This window comes from Pseudopodoces humilis, chromosome 20, assembly GCF_049639895.1.
Source record: "Pseudopodoces humilis isolate 2021_Gansu_Grassland_sample_001 chromosome 20, ASM4963989v1, whole genome shotgun sequence".
Classification (NCBI taxonomy): domain Eukaryota; kingdom Metazoa; phylum Chordata; class Aves; order Passeriformes; family Paridae; genus Pseudopodoces; species Pseudopodoces humilis.
This window is the reverse complement of record NC_142219.1, coordinates 10,342,512-10,358,439: the sequence shown is the minus strand read 5'-3', so window position 1 is coordinate 10,358,439 and position 15,928 is coordinate 10,342,512. Positions and strand designations below refer to the sequence as shown.

The 15,928-nt window shown below is 49.1% G+C and overlaps 1 protein-coding gene across 4 annotated transcripts in view; it reads left to right on the top strand.

Annotated features, from left to right (window-relative positions):
- The window catches only part of MSI1 (musashi RNA binding protein 1), a 28,783-nt gene that overhangs the window by 977 nt on the left and 11,878 nt on the right, over nucleotides 1-15,928 (top strand). For all 4 annotated transcript variants that reach the window (XM_005524426.3, XM_088064941.1, XM_005524425.3 and 1 more), the window contains exons 5-6: nucleotides 4,679-4,720; nucleotides 6,389-6,481. In XM_005524426.3, the coding sequence (XP_005524483.1) occupies nucleotides 4,679-4,720; nucleotides 6,389-6,481 (135 nt within the window). The remainder of the gene's footprint in view (nucleotides 1-4,678; nucleotides 4,721-6,388; nucleotides 6,482-15,928) is intronic.

Sequence of the window (15,928 nt, the reverse complement as noted above, 5' to 3'; positions counted from 1 at the left end):
GGAGCAGCCGTCGATTGTAGTGTTTGATTTCCAGTTAGAGGTTGTAAACTATTGATTCCTGATACGGATCAATCGTTCTCTTTTCTGTCCCACTTGCCGGCGGGTAGCCTAGCTGCCGCCCAAGCACCGGGCTCACCGTGTGCCTTTTCCTGGTGTGGGTCTGTGGATCTTGGTGATGGTTTTCATCTCGCCTGCTGGTTTTAAGGCCCATCCGGGCAGTGACTGTATCCCTTTCGGAGCTGGGACACCTGAACACGTTTGGGATGAGGATTTAGCCCGGGAAATAAGATGTGGCTGTGTTTGGAGAGAGGGAAGCCGCCCTTTCATCCTGTGTGCTGCCGAGCGCTGATCCCTCCTCGGGGTGCTGCTCCCCAGTGCCCAGGCCCTGCTTCCCTGGCCACGGTGGCCTATTCCCCACCCCCTTCCTGGCAGAGAGCCCTCGTTCTGTGCACCCCAGAGATTCTCTTGTGGTTTCCCAGGTGAAGTTTTTGTAATGGTCACGGAGGCTCACGACTTTATTGTCTCCAAGTGTGGCTACTGCCTGCCGTGTGGGCCATCACCAGCCTCTCGGAGTGGCTGCGGCTCCAGCCCTCACTCTGCAAGTTTGGGGAATGAGGAGCCCCAGCTGGGCCAGCAGAAAGATTTGGTAGCTCACTGGACTAGTGGCGTGGTGTGGTGGGTCCTGCCTTGTGAATCTGTGGTGCTCATGAGATGTGCAGACTGTTTTGAGGGGTGGAGGTGAGATGTCTGAGTGGGAGGTCCCTTCTTTTAGTTTTAGTGACTTGCGTTCCCCTGAATTCCTTTCCCTTATTGCTGCCCTGGGGTGAAGGTGAGGGTAGGGATGGGGGAGTGGCTGGGGCTGCAAGAGGATGGCATGGTGATGGGGCATGTTCTGGCTTCAGGCAAGGGCTGCTGAGGAGTCCAAATGTAGAGTTTTATTTCTTGCAGCGCGTGGCCCAGGCATCCTAGTCTTTATCTTGCTAGAAGGAGGGCGGGAGAGTGAGACCCTCTTTCTTAGGGTTTACGGCATGAGTTGCAGCAAGATTTATGTCTGTTCCTGTTTAACTGCCTGGATCGCTCCCTTTGATGTGCATAGGTCCTTCCTCCCCACGGGAGCTCCTGCTTAAACCCACCCCAGCCTTCCTGGCTGAGGCTGGGTCCCCAGGACTCCCAGCCCTCCTCCTTCTAGAAGTGATGTAAAGTGAATTTTGCTCTGAACGGGAGGGGGGGTTACAGGAATGTCTTTTGAGGAGGGCCTAGGGTTTTTTTTTTTTTTTTTTTTTTTTTTTTAACTAGCCTGTGTAAACATAGTGTCTGATCAGCTAGTCCTGTCATGAGTCTGTGGGCTGGCGTAGACCCCTCTTGAAAATGCAAGTGATGGATGTCTGTTGTAGCAGTAATCCTGGAAGTGTTTCAGAGCTAGGAGTGAGCTGAAATGCACGTTGTCCATTCTTCTCCCCAAGCCGCCGCTGCGGGCTGTGCGAAGGTGCTGTGCAGCCCATGGTGCAGCCCCGGCGGGCAGGGAGGGATGGTGGGCGCTGCGGGAGAACAGAAGAGCCTCGTGGTGTGGGGCGCGTGGGGACCGGCCAGCCATTGAAATTCCCTGCTGCATCTGCTCCGCTCGCCCCGCCGGCGCAGCAAAGAGAATGGGGACAGTTTCGCCAGGGTCTTCTTTGTTAGGAACTTTGATCCTCTTCCCCCTTCCTTTTTATTTTTTGTTTAGTGCAGTTTTCAGGTGGGTCAGATGTTTTGGTGTGTTTTGCCTCATGAGAGGTTGGTCTTGTGGGAGCACCTGGAACCTCCATATGCCTTTTCTCTGCTAGGTGAAGGGCTCTGCTATGAGTCGTGGGTTAAATGACACAAACTCATCTAAATCTTAATTTAGAGTTTTATGAAACTTTGCAGGAAAAGGCCTGGTGTCCTGTAAGGACAGCCTTCTCATGGGGCTTGGCGTCTCCTGGCAAACAGCATTTGATAGACAGTGTCTGATCAACTTGTTGCTTTATTGTTTTCTGATTCTTCCTACCCTAATGAAGGTGGTTGGCCTGATTCTTTGGGGCAGCCTTGTTCTTTTCAGACTCTTCTTTGTTTGTAAGCTAGATAGCAGCAGACTACAGGGTTATTTTTGAAAATACTTGATATGAGAATTGGCTTTACAGTCTCAAGGTAAAAGATTTGCTTGACTTTGTAAAGCTGCAGCTGGTCGCTGCCTTGAGCTGCTTCTTTACTTGCTCTGGGAAGAGCACTTGGCAGTGCTGGGTCATCCCATCGTTTCTTTGTTGCCACTGTTGAGTTTTTACTGGGTTTGTCTGTTGTGGTGGCGGGAGTGATCTGCAGCTCCCCGGCAGTGCAGACCAGCAGGGCAGAGGTAGTGACAGAGGTACAGTGAGAGAACAAACCTGGACCTGACATCTCACGGGTCTCACAGAGCCCTCCCTCTGCTTTGGGACACTGATACCAGCTAGGCTAACACAGGAGTTACGTGACCTGAGCTATGAAATAGGACTGGAGGTGGCCTGAAGAGCATTACTGAGGACCTGGCTGGCCTGTTGGTACACCTGCAACTTCAGTGGGATTCCTCATGCCCAAAGCCTTGTGGGGTGAACTGGAAGCAGTTTGAGCTCAGGCGACTTCCATTCACTGCAGCCTGATCTGGGGTTTTGTTTTTTGGATACAATCTGAGCAATTCTGAATGCTCTTAGCAGATTTCTATCTGGGTTTGTAAAAAGGATCTATTACGTCAGTAGGTGACACTGAAACACAATTCCTCCAGGGTTATTTTAACACCAGAAATGAGGGAATAAGGTACTGGTGCCTTTGCTTTAATTATGAAAGACTCCAGCCACCAAGGAGCAGTCCAGTTTAAGTAACTTGAGTCCGGCACCAAACTCGCTCCCCTCTGCATGTTCCCAGGGCTGAGCCTGCAGTCGGTCACCCCAGCCTCCCTCTACCTGCAACAATAGCTGGTTGTGCAGAAGAATTTGTGAAATGACTGCCTGCTCTCCCCAGCCAGGAGGACACGTTATCTCTGCCCAGTTGATCACACTCAGGGTAATGAGAAAATGAGGCTGAGCTTAGCATTGCTGAGTATGAAAGCATCTTATTGGCAGGAGCTGAATGACACTGGCTGAGAAGTAAAAGACAGTAGATTATTGTTTTTGCTTATTATCTGCCATCAACCTCCTGGTCTCCTGCCGTCCCCTGTCCTCAGAATTCGCTGTGGGTGTCTGCACAAGCCAGGAAGCAGTGGAGGGAGGGGTGTGTGCTTGGGGAGAGGAGGGCCTGGATGGTTCCGATGCCCCAGGGAGGCACTGGAGGATATGCTAATCTGCTGGCGCTTGGAGCTTGGGGAGCGAGGTTTATTTTTGAATTTATTTGTGCTCTTCAGTTTTGCCTGTGTTTACCTACGTGCTGAGTTTATTTATGTTGTAAGCTGTGAGTCAGGATGGAGGTGGGGAAGGCAGGGAGAGGAGCTGGTGGAAGGGCACAGGGGGGCCAAGCGCCGGGGCTGTGAGACAAGTAAAAGGATGCGGGACGGGAGGGCAGCCAGGCTGGAAAGCTGAACAAAGCAGTGAGAGGAGCTGGAGAAATACAGCTTCCTTTTGGGCTGTTGGAGCTGCTGGGCTGATGGGACAACGCTCCAGGCTGCCCTCCCAGCTGCAGCCGGTCCAAGTGTGGGGATGAGCCAAACCTGCCTTTACCACAGGTCTTTGTAAGCTGATTTGTAGGTCTGGATCATCCCCGTTGTGATGTAACTTTACAGGAGTTGCTGTAAAAATAGGCTATAAAGAAAGAGGTGGTGGCTGAGGAGGAGAGATGGCTTTGTGGGTGTTTGGCTTGCAGCTGCATTAGTGTTGTCCCAGCTTTTGTGGTAGTGCTGCTGGTGGTGTGAGGCCAATATAGGCACGCGCTCATCCATGCTGAGCCCGGCAGAACATGCAGCACCTGGATGGCAGCACGGGGCCCGGCTGCTCCAGCCAGCAGCAGGTTTATAGGGAAGCTGAACAGGCACAATGGAGGCTCAGCCCGCGGAGGGAGGGAGGGGAGGGAGGGAGGCATCACGGCTTTGTGTGCAGTGCGGCCTGGGGAGAGGGGCAGCACGATCCCTGCGGCCGCAGCCTCTGCAGCCGGGGGGCCTGGGCTCCTCGGGTTAATTTGTGCCATCCTGTCTGCTCTTTTATTGCTTCTTTTTGTCTGCACTTCAGTCTGTGTTTGAAGGGATGAAATGTTTGGGGGTTTGTGCACTGTTTCTTTTCTGTCTTGTTAATACCCAGCTGAACTCCGTGCTTGTAAGCAGAGTGAAGGGTGAGAGCAAAAAAAGGCAAAATAAACCACTTTTAATATGAGGCTGGTGAGGCAAGGCACCCGGGGGCTGGCCAAGCGGGAGGGTGCAGCCCAGCCTGTTAATCCCAGCATGTGATGGGCTCTCAGTGCATCTGCCCAGTGCTCAGCAGGAGATGGACCACTGCATGCTGGGACTTGTAGTCTCCCTGGATTACACCTTACCAAGAGGGAAAGATGTCTGCAGCCAGCTTCATTTTATGTATCTCAGGTAGATTCTTTGGGTTTTTAGCAAGGTGCCACATGGGCAGAGACAGCTGCACATATGGGGGAAACCCTGTGTCTGTAAATAGGCAGGAAAAGTGTGTTCACCTGTTCTTCCCCACATCTCTTTCAGATTGACCCGAAGGTAGCGTTCCCTCGCCGAGCACAGCCCAAGGTAAGCACTGTGGGCAGTCCTTGTGCCACAAAGGGTGAGCCTTGTGGTGGTGAGCCTTGTCCTTCTGTGCAAGGTGACCAGTGCATGCAACAGAGTTGCTTGCTGGGGTTTGCTCAGGACTCACCTGGAGCGCAGTGCTGGGAGTTTGCATGGCACTGAAGGAGCCAGGAGGCCCCTTGGTTATACTTCAGGATGCACTAGATAGAGCTGGTGGATTAAAGGCTGCCCAGGGTGAACTTAGTCCTTCCGAGGTTGCAGACCATGTTTGGAAGTTCCAGGCCTTAGGAGATATGGAACAGCTCCATGCTGTGATGAGACACAGGTAGAAGAGTGTCTTGTGTGTGCACCTGCGTGTGATGAATAGGTGTATGGCAGCAAAGGGAAGAAGGATTTCACTTTGTGAAATGCCCTTGTGTACTTCAGCACTGGAAAAGGCAAAAGGAGTTTGGTGTTGGATCTTACCTACAAGAGGCTCTGGCATTAAAATGCACAGTGGCAGGAACTCTTTCCAGGTGTGCAGCTAGAAACTTTTAGCTGAGGAGCCAGCAGCATACTGAAGACTGCCTTTAGACTTTGGGTCTTCCTTTAACTTGGCTCTTGGATGTGAGTTTTAAAGTTTGGAGTCTGTAAATTCCAAGTGCTGTTAGGGGTGAAAGAGCTAGGGAGAAGCTGTGTTGAGAAGCAGAGAGGAAAGAGGAGACTGGTGCTGGGAGGGAAGTAAGGGGTTCAGGCACTGAGAACAATTGGTGAGCAGGTATCCCAAGTAACTGGAGCCAGGAAGCACATGGTAGGAATTGGGTTAATTCCATTAAGCAGTTTGGTGACAGAAGGTGCTTTAGTGTTAGAACGGGCTGCTCTCCAAGCCAGGGAATTGCTGCGGATTAGCCCTATGCTCCTTGGGGTAATTAGGACCATGTGTTCCTCTGAGAGCAGGGGTGTAGCCAAGCAGCTAAGGGGAGGATGCAGCTGGAGAGCTGGTTCAAAGGATGTCGATGTGCCTCAGCCTGGCAGCCATGGCCCCTCTCAGGGCAGTCAGTTTTCTTCCTTGTCCCAGCGTATCAGTGACAAGTGGCAGAGGGATCTTGCCTTTACCCTCTTGCAGAGGCAAAAGCAATTTAACTGGGTGTTAACTGGGCTCCATTTAAGTGACTGGAGAATGGTAGTGAAATGAGGCCTATTCTATTTCAGACTGGAATGCTGTGCAATTTGTGGGGTGGGAGGGCAAAGCCTGGGGAACCTGCCTGTGCTGGCAGACCTCCTGCCACCCTGGGAGCAGAGCAGGTACCTCTGGGGTTGCCTGGAGGAGGCTGGCTGTGCAAAGTGGCAGGGCTGGGGAAAGGACAGCTATGCCCCATACATTTGGGGTGCTGTCACAGTGCCAAGGGAGCGGTGGCAGTTTGGTGAGGGGAGAGGCTGGTAATTGTCTGACAAGGAGGTGGTATCTGCGTGCTGGCATATCTTATGGTATCTGTGAAGGCAAGGGTATGAATCTGGTGTGGGACAGATCTGCCAGCTGTGTTTGGCCAGAGGGCTTCAAGAAGTTGGAAGCTCAGCTGCAGCAAAGGGAAAAGTGTTTCCCGGCAGCAGAGGGGAGTTAGTGGCCTTTTGAGTCTCGTTCTCTGCTCACTCTGGGTTTATTTGGTGAATTCCTGTCCTTCCCTTTTCCAGATGGTGACCCGAACGAAGAAGATATTTGTGGGTGGTCTGTCTGTGAACACTACTGTGGAGGATGTGAAACAATATTTCGAGCAGTTCGGGAAGGTAAGTCTCTTGAGTGATGTTGGATCAAAGCTGTTGCTTCTGGGGCAAAAGAAGTTTTCTGAACTTTTGTGGGGGCGGGATTAGAAGCTTGAATCTTTTGCAAGGGTTAAGTAGATTAAAGGTCAGTTACAGATGCTGGCTGGCTGTAATGTCCTTGTAGGAGCTACAGCCAGTGACTCCTGCCCTGTGGTGATTTGAAACAGAGTTTATCCTTGTTCCCAGAGTTGCTAGGACTTTGGCTATGGAAAATGGTTTTCCAATTTTTCCCTATCCAGAATCCTCTTGTGGCACATAGATTTGCAGTTTGTTCAAATGCTGGAGGAAGGTTTGTAGACACTCATAACAGAGTGGCTGCTTTATCAAACCTCTCATTTTGGCCTGTTTCTAACTCAAAACATTGTGATGTATTTTTCAATAAACCTTTATTAAAAATACGTCTTTTGGTCCTAAAACTTCTCCTGCTGAGTCTTGGGCAAGTAAGTTTTGTATAGTTGAAGAAAGTTTGGCATTAAGGCTGTCCCTTGTCCTGGTCTGGCTCTTCTGTGGCCAGTGGTGGCTCAGGGAGGGGTGGGTTACTGTGGCTGGAAGTCACTTGTGCCATGGTCCATGACAGCCAGGTGTATGAATTGTGAGACTGGGCCAAATCTGAGGATTGGAGGGGGAGCTCAATTGAGGTCTTCGAGCTGAGGAGATTGTCAGCATCCCCAGGAGCAATATCAGCAGGATCAGACTGAAGGATCCCAATATTTTTAATGGGATTAGGAACTGAAGGGGATCATCGTACCCAAGTGCCGAGTGTGGTCACCTCTTTGGCAGGACATTGACTGTTTCAGTGTTGTTCAGTGGTGTTGTGCGTAAGTTTGCTCTTTGGGGCAGGAAGTGTTAGGTTCTGCAGCTCTTGGAACCTTCCTGCCCAGTTAGGAGGGAAGAACACATTTTGGTGGGTGGTGACCTGTCCAGAATGTTGATGATAGAATCACGATCATGGAGGGAAGTACCATGGGAACTGCTGTGTGGGGATAAAGGCTTGGTATTAATTTTCTTTTGAAATTTCCTGAAAAGGGGTGATGTTATGTTAAGGCCCACTAATTAGTGAAAACAAAGGGAGTTTTGTAACCAGATTTTCCATATTGCTGAAACTTTTGGGCAAAAAGTTTGGGACAAGTATCTGCTCAGAACCTTTGGTGCTTCTGAAGCCAAATTTGCATGTCCTGGTGTGCAAAGTGGGACTCTGTTCACTCCTAAGAGAAAGTGGTTGGATGTCCTCATGTTTGCCAGTTGGTATCCCTATGTGGTTTCTTCCATATAAGAAACAGGCAAACTCTGTTGTGTCCCCAAGAGCTTTTACATGGTATCTTCAAGAGTACCACCGCTAAAGGTGGTGGTGTCCATGTGTCTGTGCAGTCTGAAGGCTGTTTGACTTACAAGTTCTTCTGTGCTACTGATGGATGTGTTTGATAGGAAAACAAATTGTCTTTGGCATAATCCCCTTTTAACCTTGACAGTATCCCTGCTAATTCAAAGAAGAAGCATGTTACAGAGCACTCAGTTTCCAGGCAGTTCTAGTTGCTCTAGTCTGAGCAGTCCTTTCCAGCTCATTTGGGGTGCTGTTATGTTTCTCTTGTTTAATGGTTGTGTGCTGAGAGGTGTCCTGACATCAGGTGACTGACAAGGACTGGTTGTGTGAGACTGTTTTCTGGAGTGGGCAGGAGGGATTGTTCTGCATAGCTCAGTGCCATTCATTTCTGAAAAACCAGTGTGCCAGACAACATCCAGTGCTCCAAATCTGTGTGAAGCTGGGGCAGTTGTCCCCTTGGCTCTGGGGAGTTTCCATGGGGAGATGTTAGGGCTGGTCAGATTGACTCGCCATTTTCAGGGCAGTATTCTGACTCATCTGTTCGCTTCAGATGAGAGATTCCTCAGAGCTCTTGTGTAAAGCATCATTCCTGGCCTGTAACCATCTTCCAGACTAAGCCTCAAATAATTCGCCCATGGTCAGGAGATCTGTTTCCTGAGACATTCTCTACAGTAGATAGCTTGGTACAGCTGATGGGCGGGATTAGTGGGAGAGTGCATTTCAGGGGAAAGCCTTGTGGCCTTCAGCTCTGGAGTTCTGAACTCTGAATGTGCTGTTGTATGGTTTATAGAGCTAAGCAAAGCCTGTTGTCGTCAATTTCAGCTGTGACTCATAGAAAACATGATTTTGATACACAGTCTCTCCTGGTGGCTCTGTATGATGTGATGGGGCCTCCCAGGTTTCAGAGGTGTCCTAGAATCCCATCTTTACAGGCATCCCAGACACCACAAGTGGTCTTCATCTCTTTGATGTATGGCATCTTCAAGTGAGAGGTCCTGAAGCTCCAGTCATGGTCTCCTCATCTCAGAAAATGTTTTTTCATTCAGACTTTCCAAGTCACTTGGGTCCAGCGCTGCTTATGGAATTGTATCAAGACTGTGTGAAAAGGAACTGTTAAGGATGCCCTTTTAAAGCATTTCTTTAGAGGACTCACCCTCTTAGGAAAGAGCTTTGTAACTATTCCCTTTTCTTTGAAGTGGCCCCATAGTTGCCTGGGATATGGCAGGACAAAACTTGTTCCTCTTTCCTCCTGCCTGTCCAGGAAAGGCATGGGAACAACTTAGGACATAGAGAGGAGAGAGCACCAAGGCATCCTGTCCTGATTCCTCAAGCTCAAGGTGCCAGGGTCCCAGGGGTGATTTTTAGTCAGTTGTTGAGAATCCAGTGGCAAGCTCACTTTGGATCTTGGCTTCAGGGGGAGATCATGCTCTGCTTCTGAGGACAGGGGAATCCAGGCTGCTGAATGGCTTTGGTATGAAGGTTTGTACATAACCCTCAGGCCACAAGCCTGAGTGTGTCTCAGATTTGCCACCACTTCAGGTCTTTAAATTAGGATAGATGCTTTTGAAAAATACATTTTAGCCCAGACAGAAAGCATGTACATGCTGAAGGAATTACAAGAGGAAGTGCTATGGCCTGCAGAACAGATGAGGTCAAATTAGATTATCATAATGTTCTCTCCAGTTCAAATCCGTAAACTGCAGCTCACAAGTCTACCAAGGTGGTTCGTGTCAGTGCATCTCAGGTCAGAAGCAGCACACCTCCTACGTCCATTAGCAGGAAAAAAATGGAAGTTTACTTGGGCTGCAAAGCAAATGGTTTTCTATTTCATTAGACAAAATTCCCAAATGTGATTTTTCCATTTTGGCATTTCTGCTTATTCTCCTATTTTTTTTTTTTGTTTTGTTTTGTTTCCTTGCTGTGTCCAAAACCTTCTCTCACTTTTGTAAAATGGAAGTGGCAAAAGAAAGGTGAAAATGTGTGAAAAGGAAATCCATGAGTATTACTTAGTGATAAAGCAATAGAGGGAGAGGCTGCCACCCCAGTTCTTCATATCAAAATACTTGGTTTTAACAGGCACAAAAGGTGAAGCTTTCAAAGAGGATCCCAAATACAGTGTGAGTGTCTCTGCTTCAAAGAGGTATCAATTTGGGGTTTTTTTGCCTTCCAAAACTCTAAAATATATGGGCTGCTATTTTCCTGAGAAAGAAAATAGAAATTTATTTTTTTTTAGTACCGAGAGACTGAGAAGTGATCTCAAGCTGGCTGTGGCTTGTCAGGTGCAGCTGCGAGGGTTTTGAGCATAGCGAGATCTCTAGGAAATACTTCTGTGGTTCCAAAACTTGAATCTGAGATCCAAGCTCAGGCCATGCACATGCTTTTTAAAGGAGATTATTTTTTCAACTGTAGGACAGAAGTCCTGGAAAGGCTTTCATTCACAGTATGTGTAGCCAAGTAGTTTGACTTAAGTTGGATGGTGTTGAAGATCTTTAGACAGCACAAGGAATTATTTTGACAGTTTCTCTAGATTCAGGCTACTACCCTCAGTGCAACCTGCAACAGAAAGAGAGGAGGAAGGTGTCTTGGACCTACCACCTCAGGCACAGCTAGTCCTCTGTCTACATATATGAGAATGCCAGAGGAGCTCAAGTTGCAGCTTCCTCCTTTTCTGCTTTGACCTGTGGGAACATGTTGTTCTGTATTATTTTTGGGGGGGAAAAGGGGTTGTCCATCAGAGTAATTTTTTTGGACTGTTGGGTCTTTTATCTTGTAAGCAAGGTTATTTGTGTCAAATCAAAACTGAAAAAACTCAGATCATCTTTCTAATGCAAGAGTTGGTCTGATGAAGTTTTCTGGTAGAGAAAGTCATATAAATTGCAAGATAAGAGGAGGCTTAGAACAAATAAAGTCATTTTATCATGGAGCGTATCTAAACTGTGAAATCTTTGCTGCAGGATATTGTTGCTAAAATTTACATAGGCTCCAAAATGATTGGGCAAATTCATGGAAGGTCTTTTAACATACACAGACACCCCTTTGAATATAGAAAATCTCCAAATCACAGTAGCTTGGATGGGGATGTAGTGTTCTGGGCTCTGTGGTAATATCTCGCCTTATCTTTATGTTGATCCAAAACTGTCTGTTGGTTGATATCTTGGGAGATTTTGGGCAAGGCAGAGCTCTGCTCTAACTTGGTGCAGCTTGTCTTTTGTTTGTCATCAGGAGAGAAGGTGATCTTAACAGAAACTGGAAGTGCAAAGGTCCTGGAAGAAATGGGGGCCTGCACCCGAATCAGGATTTTGAACTCATGGTTTTGTTGTGTGCTTTTGCATTTGGTGAAGCAGCAGTGCAGGAAATACATTCACAATGACGTCTTTGCATGACTCACTAATCAGTTGCAGCACCAAGGGTGCTTGGAAAGTGCTTAAAACCAGTCTGCATCTCTCACTGGGCCTGAGGTAATTGTGTGTGGATGAGTCGGTCATGAAAGCTCGGCCTCTCAGTGAGGCAGCTCTTGCCCAGAGAGAGAGATCTCCTCTCTAAAAATACCCTGGAAGCAAACAAGAAAAAGGATCTGAGGTCTGAGGAGGGTTCTGACCTTTAGGCTGCCATCTAATACTCCATCCAAATTGTGGACCTGAGAGGTCCTGAGGTGTGACTAGGGTGATGGCTGTTACTGCTGCAGTGAGGGAAGATCACAGCATCTGAGGTGCTGGATCTGATGAGGGTTTGTAGGTCTGTCACAAATGTATATTCATGTACTCCTGCCAGAAGAATGAGGTGGTTGACTTAGGTGTATGAAATGAATTTCCCCTGCTTACTAATGGGAGTACCTTCAGATACTGATGGCAAATGTCTTTAAAGCAAGACTTGTTTCTGTGATTACAGTGGCCACGATTTTCCTCACTTTGGATTGGGAGAATGTTAATTAATTAATCCTTAATCTGCTGCTCTCTGGAAATTTCAGGGATCAAAGCTACTTGTCAACCTGCTGTGGATTTCCAAACTGGATTTTGGATTTTCTTCCACAGATCAGAGGGCAATTTATGTAAATTCTCACACATAACATGGTTGCCATGAACAGATGGGGAGGGGAGGAGAAGGGGAATCTGATCACCTCTCTTGTGGCAGTAGGCAGTTTGGCCTGTGGTAACAAAGCCTCTGGAACAAAGGGTTCTCTGTGCTCCGCATCTGGTAGGCACATAGCCAAAAACACTCTAGCAGTAATGGTCATTCAGGTCTTCTGGGGTTCATCTGATATTTGCCAGGTGCCTCTGTGAGAGTGGGCAAGGACACCTGGACAGGCCGTTCTGCTCTCCTGTGGCATGGAGCAGGTTCTGTCCCCTTGGCCAAGTCTCATTCCCAGAGTTCTGAGAGCGGGTCAGCAGAGCAGGGTAAGAAGGGCACAGCACACCTGTTCCCTGGAGCCAGGCTTTCTGGCCATGCATCTTCCCCCCTGGAATTGGCCTGTCCTGTTTGTGCAGCTGGGAGAACCTCCCAAGGTTGTTGATGCTGTCTGTCTCTTGACAGGATGGCTGAGTGGTTTCTAGATAGTTTGGTTTCTATTTCCATATGGAAGCTGTCTCAACAGTTACTATTTTTCTGCCTGACTTTACTACAAATACATTGCTGTGATTCCTTCTAGGACGAGCTCAGACATTTTATTTGCAGTTTAGGTGGAAGGTCCATCTCCACAAGCTCTTTGCTTGTGTATTTACAACTTTCAGAATCTACCTTTGTGAAAGTGCATCCAGTGTTTCCTATTAAACTGGTATTGGAAATTATTATTTTTTTAAATCTGCGTGAGGATGTCATTGGACTCCCCCATAGCAGATAACTAGGAATGAAACAGGAAAATGGAAAGATTTTAAAGTGGGACTAAACCTCTGAAAACCCTCAGGGTATTTTGGCTGAGGCTGAATGGATCATTTGTGATTATGGCACTTTTAAGTGAGAGGTGCTGAAGTTTCAGTCGTGGTATCCTCATCTCAGAAAATGCTTTTTCAGACAGACTTATTTGGAGTTACTTGGGTCTAGTACTACTTCTGGAATTGCACTGGGACTGTGTGAAAAGGAACTGTTGAGGATGCTCTTTTAAAGCATTTCTTAGGGGGACTTACCCTCTGGGGAAGGGACTTTCTTTGAGTGAACTCTGTTCACGCTTCCAAGTGGCTTCAGTTTTTTAGCACCTGGCAGGACAAAACTTGCTCCTCTTTCCTCCTGCCTGTCCAGGAAAGGCATGGGAACACTTAGGACCTAGAGAAGAGAGAGCCAAGAGCACCAAGGCATCCTGTCCTGATTCCTCAAGCTCAAGGTGCCAGGGTCCCAGGGGTGATTTTTAGTCAGTTGTTGAGAATCCAGTGGCAAGCTCACTTTGGATCTTGGCTTCAGGGGGAGGTCATGCTCTGCTTCTGAGGACAGGGGAATCCAGGCTGCTGAATGGCTTTGGTATGAAGGTTTGTACATAACCCTCAGGCCACAAGCCTGAGTGTGTCTCAGATTTGCCACCACTTCAGGTCTTTAAATTAGGATAGATGCTTTTGAAAAATACATTTTAACCCAGATAGAAAGTATGCAAAAAAGTCACTCGTCTTTTTTTGCTTCTTGTTTAGGCGAGGCATAGGAACACTTAGGACCTAGGAAGCAGGGTGCACCAATCATCCTATCTTGATTCCTCTAGCTCAAGGCACCAGGTTCCTGGGGGTGATCATTTACATGGGCATGTCGTGACACGACAAGGGAGAACGGCTTAAAACTGGGAGAGAAGGTTTATACTGGATCTTAGGATAAAGTTCTCTGTGAAGCTGGCGAAGCACAGTTTGCCCAGAGAACCTGTGGCTGCCCCATCTAGGGGTAGGTTCAAGGCCGGGTCGGACGGCCAACCTGGTGGAAGGTGGAGGTGATGAATCCCTCGGGAATGCCGATTCGCCTGTGCTGGGGTGCCGGAGGCCCCCGTTGGGTGCTCTCCCGCAGCCCATCACAGGCCGCGGGCACGGAGCGCTGCGGGGCGGCTTTGTGAGCCGCTAATCCGGGCCCCAGCTGCCATGGCGGCCGCGTTGCCATCGCGACGGCCCCGCCGGCGGCCGCCTTTGTTGGGGCCCGGCGCGGCCCAGCCGGGAAAGGCCCAACGCGGCGGCGGGCGGGGAGGGAAGAGCGGGGGTGGGGGCGGTTGCTGTGCTTCACCACCACAATAGCTGCCCGGTTATGGCTGGTGGTGCTTGGAGAGTCAGTGCGGGTACAACTCCCGTGGGTGCTGGATGTGGTGCCTCAGTGTGCCCAAGTAATGTAAGGTGTCCCCTGTAGCAAGGGTTAGGGGGGATCTGGGCCTTGCTTCAGGTGTGTGCTGAGACCACCTAACTCTGCTCGCAGGCTGCCTTGAAAGGAGACATAAAGATGGTCATGTGTTAGTCTTAATGGCAATAAAATACATCAGTTATAGCCACAGACAGAGTTGAAGCCCTGGAGTTGTGTGCATATACATACATATATATATATATATATATATGCATACTAATGTACAGTATAATATTTAGATTTTAGCGGGAAACAGCTATCAAATAGAGTACATGTGCTACAATAAATATGTTTTTGCAAGGCAAGTACACTTTGGGTTTCTGGGTAGACACCTCAAAGCAGAGCCATTGGTAAAAGCACAGAAGAAGGAAGGCTGCAGCTCGCACAGCATACACTATGGTTTGGGATGAAGCAGTTGCACATCTTCTGTCTCTGAGTGCCTGAGCACTGTGGCAGTGCCCAGCTATTGCCTGGGATATTGCTGTGCCAGGAGTTTGTGTGGAAGTGCAGTGGGCTCTGCCACTTGCAGTTGTTCCTGCTTCCCAGGCTCTGCAGAGAGGAGGGTTGGTCAGGCAGAGTAAGTCAACAGTGGGCCTGTGCTCATTGACACTAGTTTTTTTTTGTTTGTTTGTTTTTTTCTTGTGCCCATCTCTCATTGTGATGGGTTTGTGGTCTCCAGCTACCTGAGCTGGGAGTGGCACTGCCTCAGAGTGCCTTTGAGCTTTCTCCCAGTGTTTACTGGGGAGGAGAACAGCTATTTCTTCAGCCTTCTTGTGAACTGGATGGGGGAATGAATCTAGATTTGAAAATGAGCAAAACCAGGTAATAAAACCTGTTGAACTATTTTTAAGCCACATCAGCTTTCCCTCCAGTACATCACAGTAGTGCTGTACCATGAAGGGAAATGGTGCATATGTGAGGATGTGGCAATGGGGAATGACAGCGTGAGGAGGTGCCCTCAGCACCCATCTCCCTAATTGTGTGTTCTGGGAAGCTGCTGAGGAGTTGCTTCGGGTCTGTCAAGGCTTATGTCCCCTGTGGCTCCAGGCTGGATGCTTGGCATGTTTCTCAGGTGTTTGTTTACTTGGCTGAGGGAGACTGAGCCAGGACGTGAGATGTGAGGATGAGCCAGGATGTGTGTGAGATGAGCAGGAGCCAGGTTGTCTGTTGTCACCTGGAGAGGATGTGTTAGACAAGGCCAAGGGCGTCAAATATGATCTCTGTCTGCTTATGATGGTACTGGAAATGTCAGCAAGGGCTCCTTCCATCCACCTGGCCCTGAGGTGGAGCTGGGTGTCCTGTGTTGTCCTGGGCACCTGAGAGTAGGACCCTTTCCTGTGGGGTCTCCATGGCCAAAGCCCGTGGCTGCCTGTGCCAGGGCACGGGCAGCACTTTGCCCTGTCCAGTGACTGTTCAGGAGGAGGCAGCAATGCAGCTTCTTCCTGGGGCGAGGCAAGGGAGTAATCCTGTAGAGTTGGGGGCATACAGGGCCTGCTGCTCGGGGTGCGGCTATCTCACATGGAGAAGGAGGAGGGCCAGGGCAGCTGCTGGCCGGAGACTGCTGCCACCTCCCCTGAGCACTTGCACGTCCAGTTTCATAATCGGATTAAGGCAGTGGTATTAGAGGAGGGATGGGTCAGTGGGACAGGTTTACACCGGGGCTTACATGGAGGGGATTGGAGTGTATTTTTTAACCCTGCTCGGGCTGACCTGTGGAGCGGATGCGGCTCCGCAAGGCAAAACCCGCGGGAAGATGGGGGGAAAAGTGGGACCAGGCGGAGATGTGCCGGGGAGGA